Source organism: Micropterus dolomieu, linkage group LG11 (assembly GCF_021292245.1).
Source record: "Micropterus dolomieu isolate WLL.071019.BEF.003 ecotype Adirondacks linkage group LG11, ASM2129224v1, whole genome shotgun sequence".
Classification (NCBI taxonomy): domain Eukaryota; kingdom Metazoa; phylum Chordata; class Actinopteri; order Centrarchiformes; family Centrarchidae; genus Micropterus; species Micropterus dolomieu.
Genome location: NC_060160.1, coordinates 7,998,232 through 8,008,716, shown reverse-complemented (window position 1 = coordinate 8,008,716; position 10,485 = coordinate 7,998,232). Strand labels below are relative to the sequence as shown.

The 10,485-nt window shown below is 35.3% G+C and overlaps 1 protein-coding gene across 1 annotated transcript; it reads left to right on the top strand.

The window, feature by feature from the left end:
- The first annotated feature begins 2,224 nt into the window (after positions 1 to 2,224).
- rab32b (RAB32b, member RAS oncogene family) lies at positions 2,225 to 5,796 on the top strand. The gene is made up of 3 exons (XM_046063280.1): positions 2,225 to 2,438; positions 4,111 to 4,388; positions 5,632 to 5,796. Exons 1-3 carry the CDS (start codon positions 2,225 to 2,227, stop codon positions 5,794 to 5,796), a joined length of 657 nt encoding a protein of 218 aa, XP_045919236.1.
- Positions 5,797 to 10,485: the final 4,689 nt, after the last annotated feature.

Genomic DNA, 10,485 nt, shown 5'->3' with positions numbered 1-10,485 from the left:
ACCAGTTGTACTATATTTTAAAGTTCATGACTTGTGCTGTATATGATGATAAATAAGGAAAGTCATTCTGTGGACTGAAAGGTAATTTTTCACTCTGTAGTTGACAGCTTTTACATGATAAGGGTACATTTTGAAAATTATTTTAGATGTTGTCTACAATAGTGAAAGAATTTGCCTATAACAAACATATATTTATAAGCTAACATAAGCTTTTAGGATAAAATAGATTTTGTGATTATGAGACAAACAACTAAGATTGTCTATGTATGTATATTTATTACTATAAAAAGAGTTATTTCATAAATATAGGTGACATACCAAGCAGATTTTGAAGTTTGCTGATTTTAAACAAGGTAACGTAAAGGGATAGTGAGTGATTGTAATCCAGTACACTTTTTGTTAAATTCAGCGAATATTTCCTTACGCTTTGCCAGCTCTCAGTTTTGCGTGTGCTCTGAAACACAACCATGGCTCTATAAATGGACAACAAAGAAAGTGGTGTGAACCTTGCCACCCAGCACTGTTCCAGCCAATCAGCAACAGGAGTGATGGGGGCAGAGGGAGGCAGTGGGAGAGAGAGTTCTATACACTGGCACATTTGAACGTGCAGGGCACAAGGCACTGTGAAGAGATGGACGAGAAACAGCCAAAGAGGAAAAGGTCTGAGTATAAACACTTAAAAGTGTATTTGTTTTCGGCTGTTGAGTCAACAAATCAACAATCCTTCTGCAGAACCACTTATTCTCCCTTTAATGGTGAATATAGTTTGTATGTAATGCAAAACATCCAATTCGTCAACAATATTTTTAGAAAATATGTTGAGTGTTACACATTGTGTGTTTTGTGCTTTATCAGGAAAACAAAAGAAAGGTTGAAAGGAATAGTTGGAAAACACACTCATTTGCTTTTTTGAAGAGAGTTTGAGGAGATCGATTCCACTCTAACATCTGTCTGCTAAATACAAAGCTACAGCTAGCAGCCATTAGCTTAGCATAACAAAAAGACTAGTAAATGAAAACAGCTACCCCATAAATTGTAATTTTTATACTTTGGTTTTTGTAAAGAGAAACAAACAAGATATAACATGTTAATTTGTTATCTTAAGAGGAGTAGGCAGATTTTGTGACCGCTAGCCTGTTTCCAGTCTTTATGCTAAACTAGGCTAACCACTTACTGGCAATAGTGTCATATTTAGTGTACAGACATGAGAGTGATATCAATCTTCTTTTTTAACTTTTGGCAAGAAAGAGAATAAGCAGTGCATTTCCCAAAATGTCTTTAGGGTTGTTTTAAGCTGAGAGAGCAGAATAAAAATGTTCTCTATTTGACTAAATTTATAAGGTGATGTGTCAACATGATTTTGTTGACAAGTAACACGTATCTGTGGATTTTTGATAGATACAGTACTGCCGCACTGACTGTATCACGAATGTAGCAGAAGACAAGTGCCACATTTTCATCAAGATTTTTATTTTATTTTGTACATTTATTCCATTTCTATGATCTTGAAATGCAAGTTAAACTAGTTTCAAATTTGTATCTTTTATAATTAGACATCTGATTTCACAATTGTATAGATTTATGTATAAGATAAATGACATACATACGTTTTGTGAATGTATGAATTGTGTATGATTTTTTGGTATTCTGATGATATCTATATGCATTACCATATTAGAAAAAAACTCATTAGCTGTGTATACTTCTATTGTGTGATTGGTTGTGTACTCCAGTCAATCTTAAATATTAAGACTTTAGGAGCCTATCAAAACCGTATAATGTGATGAAGTGCTACTGTTACTGTTATACGTAATATTCTGAATAAGCTATTTGCAGCCTGATATATACACAGTATAAATTAAGTCTGTCATTTTAAACAAATATTTACTGTAGAGCATTTCAAAGGACACTTGTTTGATTGGAGTAAATTAAGTATTTTCTATGTTTTTGTCTCCTGTTTTTCGTGGTGAAACATTAGGTGTCTGTGTTTTTGATGTTCCCTTTTGCAATAACTGTTTTAAATCAAAGGTCAAAGATTTATGGCTTTGTGAAGGAAGAAATTCAAAACAGGAACACTAAGAAGTAGTTGTAAAAGGGAATGAGTAGGGTTGAGGCATCTGCAGTAAATGTATATTAATTAAAATTGGTTGTATAGCAGACCTAATTTTGCCATGGTTTAGGAAAAATGATTATTTTACGTGTTTCCTGTTGAGGCAACAGCAACATGGCAGGAAGTTCAGTGACATTATGTGCAGACAAGCTGTTTAAAGTTTTAGTCATTGGGGATCCAGGCGTTGGAAAAAGCAGCATTATCTTACGTTATCTTAATAAATGCTTTGATGAAAGATATAAAGCATCTATTGGAGTAGACTTTGCTCTAAAAACAATTGAATGGGATGCCAAGACAGTGGTGAGACTCCAGCTTTGGGATATTGCAGGTGAGTGTCAAGATTGTGAAGTCTCTGTTGTACTTGTCTGCCCTAAAAAGCCGAAACGCAAAATAACTGCCATCGTTTTTACCATATAAAATTAATTATGCCATATAAATGTGCAATAGTGAAAACGTGTGTAAAATCTGCTGTAACTACAAAACAAAACTAAAAACAAAACTACAGAAACTGCTACTTTAGCCGTAGCCCAATATGTGACCTGGGCACACAGGCTTCTTGCTGCAAACCATATGGTGGAAATACAATTGTTACTTTTTGCTTGTTATAGTATAGTGGTTTACATCTTCTGATGTATTTTCATAATTGCATTTGTTTTTACTGTCTGCCTGGAATGAGAACGATCAAGGGCTATGCAACACTGGAGTACTATCCAAAATAAATAGTAAAGAAAGTATCCATTCCAACAGGCTATGAATAAAGTGTTTTGTTTTTAAGGAAGGTTTTGATCATTTTTTAATTTAGTAGTAAGGGTCCTGCGGTATTAGATAAATATATCATGTTCTTTCACAAATATTTGTCTCGCTGTAACATGTACGATGGTGAGGTTTTTGGTTTAGAAGTAGTTTCTAATATGATATTCACAGTAGGAGTGCAGCTAAACTTGGTTACAGTGATTCCCTGGTTGCAAAAACACTGGCAGAGCTGATGTGGAAGTTGCCTGTGAGAGCTGACCAATCAGAGGAGACTGGACTTGTCAATAAGACAGGAGCTAATACAAAGCAATCAGTTGAATAGAGGTGCTGCCACAATAGTGTATTTTAAAGCATATAAACCTTTTATAGTAGAACTCCCCACCACCAAAAAAAAAGTAATAATATGAGACATTAAATGTAATGTATTATATTGATTTCAATGTAAATGTTAGTGTTGGACTGATAAAGCATAAACACACACTTAGCATAACAGAGAAATATTGATTTCCTATGAACCAAGGACTGTAAATATTAAAAAAATATTATTTGAAAAAAATACTTAAAATTAATTGGAAATCTGAAAGTAAACATTTTGTTGGATTATATTTGCCAGTTGCATTATGTGAGGATTATCCAAAGGTACTTTATGCATTTTTAGGCAGGTACAGTAGGTTCAGAATCTAAATAAATTTTTGGTGTAAAATTATTAGCCTATAAAAGCATACAATTAAGGCACTACAACCTTTCTAAATGTTACGTCAATTGCCAAACCTTCACTGAAATTTTCAAATGCGTCTAAATGACCTTCACAAAAGTCCAGCAGGGGATTCAATCTGCCAAAATTACCTTCAAACACATATAAATCATGCTGTGATTTGACTAGAACTGTTGAATATGTTCACAGTATGTTGGAGTGCTTTCAGTGCCTGGAAACTGCTTCAAGAACATTGCAGCCCTTTTACCCAGTATTTTCTCAGATCTAATTTTAATCCTGACCAGTGTCCATGGAAACATACTGTTTTATTTCAGATTATTATTGCTGTTAGTCTCTCACTTATTACATAACTCTGATTTGATATGATAATTCAAATCACACATGATAAACAAACAGTTTATTTGACTGTGTGTATCTGTTCCAGCTTGAAATTCAAATCCAAAAACAGTTTTTTAATCTTTACTCTTGGCTTCAGATTTGAGCACTAGCTGTGGTAAAGCACAAGTTACACGTTTTTCTTTTTTCCCACAAGGCCAGGAGAGGTTTAAGAAGATGTCCAGAGTGTACTACAAGGGTGCTATGGGAGCATTAGTGGTCTTTGACATCACAAACAGCTCCACCTTGGAGGCTGCCTCAGAGTGGAAGCAGGACCTCGATAGCAAAGTCTGTCTCGACAATGGACGTCCGGTCCCTGCCATCCTGCTGGCCAACAAATGTGACATGACAGAAAGGGACAGAGACTTGATGTCCTCTCTGGACAGCTTCTGTAAAGACAACAGCTTCATGGGTTGGTTTGAGACCTCTGCAAAGGTATGTGTTGTGTTTCAGTTATTATGGGACTGAGATATTAACCGAGGCAGGTCCTTAATGTACTCAATCAAAATCTAAATTTAACATTCTATTTGAATTTGAATGAAATAAATAAAATACAGAAAGTAGATAAACAAAATTATTTAAAAGATGGAGGTTAAATTAAGTGCAACTTTATAAGTCTGTTGTATGATATTTGGCATGGTTTCCTTTCATTCTTCTTAATGATTTAATGTGAGAATATGTTTCTTGAAAAGATTAAATACCACATTCTTTCTTTTACATATGAAAAGCTAAATTCATATGCATTAATACGCACACTTGCTCAGACTAATACCATCAGAGGTTCTGCTTCTACAGTTTTACTTGGTCTGGTATGATCAGTAGTTTTTGATGGCTAATGTTAGCAAACTAGATATTTCCTTATGCCTGACATTAGTGATTCACTTCTGAGAAACGTCATGGCCTTTCTCTACCTCAACTAGTCTTACACTATATTTTAGCATTTTACTGCTGCCCTGAGAAAACTCTCTAAAATGTCAAGTTTTCATTAGCTGAGAAAAACAACACATGTTTTAATCTGTTGCAATTCATTTTGTAGATAAATCAATTGGTTTTTCATTGTTATTTTAGCCTCAAGAAGAAGGAGAATTTTCTAAGCCCATGAAGGAACACTTTATTTGAAGTTTATATGAAAATTCTAAAATTACCAAATTTGGAGATTTATAGTTTTCAGTCAACAGAGACATTTTTGCTGTTGTCCCATATGTGTTACTTGTGACCACATTATCTACTGTATAGCAGTTACATATCCTCACTGTAACATGTGTAAGGAATTAATTATACATGCGTGAGGTCACACTATTGTTTGTCTATTTTGAAACAGGAAGCCAGTCAGCAAGAGAGTTTTTTGTGGGATCGGCTTGATAAAATTTTCTAACTCAACTCTAACTCAACCAATGATTGATTGAATTATTTAATTATTGATTTACTTGTTTGATGGTTTTTGCATTTGACAAATTTTATTTCACATTAATGAAGCTCCATTCTGCCTGAGTAAAGCCGCCACTGGATCTTGTGTGTGTGACTTTAACTCTGCTGCTGTATAGCCTGCTCATAAAATGTGTTCAAATATTAACACGCAGGAACAAATTGCAGCCAAGGTATGAACACCGAGCCAAACACTTAACTCAACAGATGCATACACAATGTCCTAAATCATATTCCCCTTCACCATTTATAGGAGAACATAAATATTGATGAGGCAGGTGCCTTCCTTGTCAAACAAATGATGCTCTGTGACACCGGCCTGTTCGATGAAGAGCACCACTGGGACTGGATCAAAGTGAGTCAGGCTCCAGGAGAGAGTCAGAGCCAGTCATTGTGCTGCTGGAGACGACGGCTCTGAGGCAAAGAGCCAAACAACAGCAGCTACTGGTTAAACACTCTAACAAGACCTGTTTTTGATACCAGTTCATGAATCCACAGCCACCCTGTAGAAGCTACTTCAGAAAGCCTGCGTGCCTGAGTTACACATAGCTTTGTATTCATATTTCTGCCTTACCACGTTTCTCAATAATGTGTGGGCTGCCTCATAAACACCTCTGTGGAGATAGTGCTAATTTCTCTGATAATCCACTGATACAGTCAGGCTAATAAAGAGATCAGCATGACACATATCTTGGTGGGAAAAGTCTGTGACACTCCCTGTGCAACCAAGACTAGATGGTGATTGACCTACTGTAATGAGAGGCCAGAAATTGTAAAGCAGTCACAACCAGCCATTTTCTCAAACAGAAAGCAAGAGAGAGAGAGAGAGAGAAATTTCTTCCAACATATTTGTACATAAACTGTTGAATATTGCTTATTAAATGACAACCTATTCAATTCCAGAGTGTTACTTTTTTTTGTTCTGTTATGCAACCCATGCATGTAATTATCGGTTAATCACTTCACAGTGAGATGAGCTAAGACCCATGCATAAGCATCGCAGCCTGGCTTGATATGGCCAATAGCAGAGAAAAGCTATCAGCATGACCTGATTTTGGTGGAGGGAGGAAATATGTGAAAATGCGCCACAGTGTTATATACACCGCTCAGAGAGGACTGTGTTACTGAGTGTGCTAAATGGAGGGAGCAGAGCACTTGGTATGCGCTATCTAATCAATGATAGACAACAAGCGTCAAAAAAAAAAATACTCTGATTTTTTTTCCTGTTATAGGAAGTCAACCATGACAAGACTGCTTTGGAGATTAATGCATTTGCAAGTTCTAGATTTGTTGATGCAGAGAGACAAAGAGAAAGACATTCTCAGATGGAGCATCAGACACTTACAGCAATGACTTCTCACGCTGTTGTTTTTTATTACTGGTGCATTAGTGTGCAAGTAGCATTTTAATTCTGTAGCTGCTCAAGGATGAGCTCATTTTGATTTCTTTATGTACTGTCACAATAATGCATGATATCTTATAAGATTATCACAGGCTTTGAATATGAGCAATCTTAATCTCCAAAATAACAAGGCTCTATACAGTAATATACTGTAGCTGCTGCAGTGGAGTACAAAAGCACAATATTTACCTCTGAATTGTAGTAAAATAATTTATAGCACCAATTCATAGTTATCTCATTGCATTGAAGTATTAAGTATTATAATTTAGAAAGTACAAGTACCTTAAAATGTGCACAAATGTGACACTTGAGTGAATGTACTTAGAGAGATTGTAATATTAGCCAGATATACAACTAAATTGACAAATTCTCTTAGTCAGAAGTATGAATGAAGTGGCTTTAGTTATTACGTTGGATGCTGAGAACCATTCTCCACTTCTGCATTCTCCAATATATTGTATTCAGTTCAAGTCTTTGATACTGCCATGTTATAGTTTACTTTGACTTTTCCACCAGGGCCCTTTCCTTGCAAAGTGCTTTTGATTTTTATTACATTGCTAAAATCCTAATTTTATACAGTGTGAATCAAATAAATATTGATTCTGAAATGTTTTTAATGCTCTTACTTGATTTACTTGATATATTATTAAGCCAAAGAGAGAGTTCACTGAAATGTTGTGTATTACACAGGTTATTTTTGCACACCAATCTGTCCTTTGCTGTCCTGCAGTTTTACTTTTCGGTGTCCTTGCTGTGCATCTAGGGAACTGTTCTACATCCTGCCGCCAGTTACCTATAGACAGTAGCTTTTGTCCAAATTCAGGCTATATTCAGGTATTTCATGTACACGTTTTTTTTATTTAAACTCGGAATAGTCTACGTGTAAAACCTCACACTGCTTTATTGTACCAGCATTTATAAACATTGCTGATCAAGTGAGTTGCAACATAAAAGCCAGGAAGGTAGTTTACCTCATGTGGCAATTGTGCCTGAGGGAAAGTGAGGGAAGAAGTAAAACACAACTGCTAATTATGGATATATGTCCCAGATACTAGAGACCTGAATTCAGGAGTCAAACAGGGATGCTGGCCCCAATACTTTTTCACATTGGACACAAAAGCTCAGACCTTTTAACTTGTTGTTTATAAATATGACAGTCTGAATAGGAGTCGCACTCTCTGTAACAGATCCCATAACTTGTGCATTATTGATATTACCCTATTTTATCTGCCTTCTAGTGTGCATTTTCACTGGCAGCTTCGTTCATATATTCATGATTGCATGAAAATTTCAAGTTAGTCAAACTTGTGAACAGGTTGATGAAGAGTGAAGCAGTGGATGTATTCCTGCTGACTGTTTGTCAGTCTCTTATTGAGTGACACGATTTATGAAGGCCTACGTTAATTAAGTATTGCCTGTCTGTGGAAAGCATAGATAAATACCAGGTTGGCATTTCACTGCACATTCTGTATGTTAAACCAACTCATTCAAATGCCTGAGTCGCTCTCAAAATGGCAAATTTTGTGTGTGCAAAAATGCCAGAATGTAATTAACCTATAGTTATTAAAAACAGTACCATCAAGGCAACCCATCAGGGGCAGGAATTGCTGTCCATGGTGCTAAAATCTGGCCGTAAGAAGAGCCCTAAACCACAACAAAATTCTTTCAGATGCAGGATGGTAGAATGTTTGTAAACTATGCCACCTAGGGTAAAAAACATGCATGTGCAATGCAGTTGAGGAAAGACAACTGCAATCAACTGTGTAAGGCAGTGGTTCTCAAACTGTGTGTGTGTGTGTGTGTGTGTGTGTGTGTGTGTGGGGGGGGGGGGGGGGGGGGGGGGGGGGGAGATGAACTAAGTTGAATGAACATGATTTGTGTAGGGAAATAAAAAGACTTTCCTAAGGCTATCGTGCTGACATTAATCATTTATTTTATTTCAACTGGGCTCCTTTTTTATATGCTACTCCCCAATGTTGTTAACGATTGATAAGAATTCACGCTGTTTACAAGTGGTTAGGGTTAGGGGGAATTACCTTTTTTTTCCCGACTTCTAATAGGGGGGCTCCAATCAAAGTATAAAATATTATATATATAATGTATTAACATGTAAGCAGCATTTTAACAATGGAGCTGATTGAGGTGGAGCTAACTGCTTTAGAAAAGTTTCGGTAGTGTCATATGGTATTGTATCCTAAGTAACAGCAGCTGTTAAATGTAGTGTGAAATTAGTAGAAGTATAGTATAGAATAAATTGGAAATACTGAAGTAAGTACAAGTACTTCAAAATTTAGATTCAAAATTAGTAGTAAATTTATACATAGTTACTTTTACCTCTGTTTACTGATCGGTTCTTACCAACAATGGTAGATTAAGTGCTCAAACATTATATGATGATATCAAAGGGAAACCTCAAGAATTTGACAAAATTTGGCTTTTTTTCAGAAACATTAAACAGAGGCAAAATATAATTTACCTAAATCCTGATATACCATAAACCTTATCAGAGCTATAGAATTTAAGAAATACTGAGGTCAGGAGGAGAGCCCCACCAATCCTAAAAAGGATTTTACTAGCTGCTAAAAAACTTCTATCCACTTATTTCCTTATATTTGATTTATGTATATATATATAAATATTTTTATATATATGTATGTGTGTGTGTCTATGTGTGTGTGTGTGTGTGTGGTATACGTCCACAATAAAGACAAAAAGTGAGGAAAACTGGAATAAAGCGAAACAAGATGTATGTTCATAAAAAAAATACAATGCATTGAAAAATAACGAGAGTTTTGGTACTTCTGCGGTTTGAGATAATAAAAAAGTTGTAGTTTTTGTTGTTGATCAGTTAATTTTATTAGTGTTGTAAGTCCTCCGAAAACATTTTACAAATTAAAAAGAAATCCTGCATTTGTTACCTTTTAAATCATTAATCTATGTGGAATCCAAACTCTCATAGGGTAAATAATGTCTAATATTCTCAATGACATGTGGTTTCATAAAACACTGATGGGATTAACCAGCAAATTATCTCACGTGTCTTCCTATATGACTGTTTCTGATGTATTATTTAAGGAGTTAATTCCATATATAAAGACTTAATATTCCATCTAAATTTATAAATGAGTAAAGACATGTCAGTCAGTAAAAATATGGGCCTTGAAAATGACAGATCATAAAGTTGATGATTAACCAGGTCTTCATCTTTCCAGATTTTCAGTTTTCTAATTCTCTGTGGAGGTAAAATAACCTCATTTTTCCTCCTTGGGGAACAAGTGGAAGGAGGAAATATGTCCTATTTTCCATGCACACACAAGAGAATGAATCCTGAATTGGGATCTTACCATTAACAAAAGGAATATCCCCCCATCAAATTTCTGTGGGAAAGCGCTTTAGTGAAGAGGATTATGCACAATTTTAATGCACAATTTTAGTGGTTCCAAACAACATCTATAGCATGTTTTGATCAACATTAATGTAATGAAAGGATCAAAAGTAAAGTACTTATTATGCATAATAGCTAATATCAGTGTTATATTATTATAGAATATTATATTATTCTGTTTGTATCACTAACAAACACATACAACAAAAAGGTTTCTTGGACTTGTAACATCCTACCTAGCTAAGCTAATTACGCCACTCCTTCGTTCTTCATTCGGCTTCTTCGTTTTCTCAATGCTGGTCTCCTGGTCATACCTATGT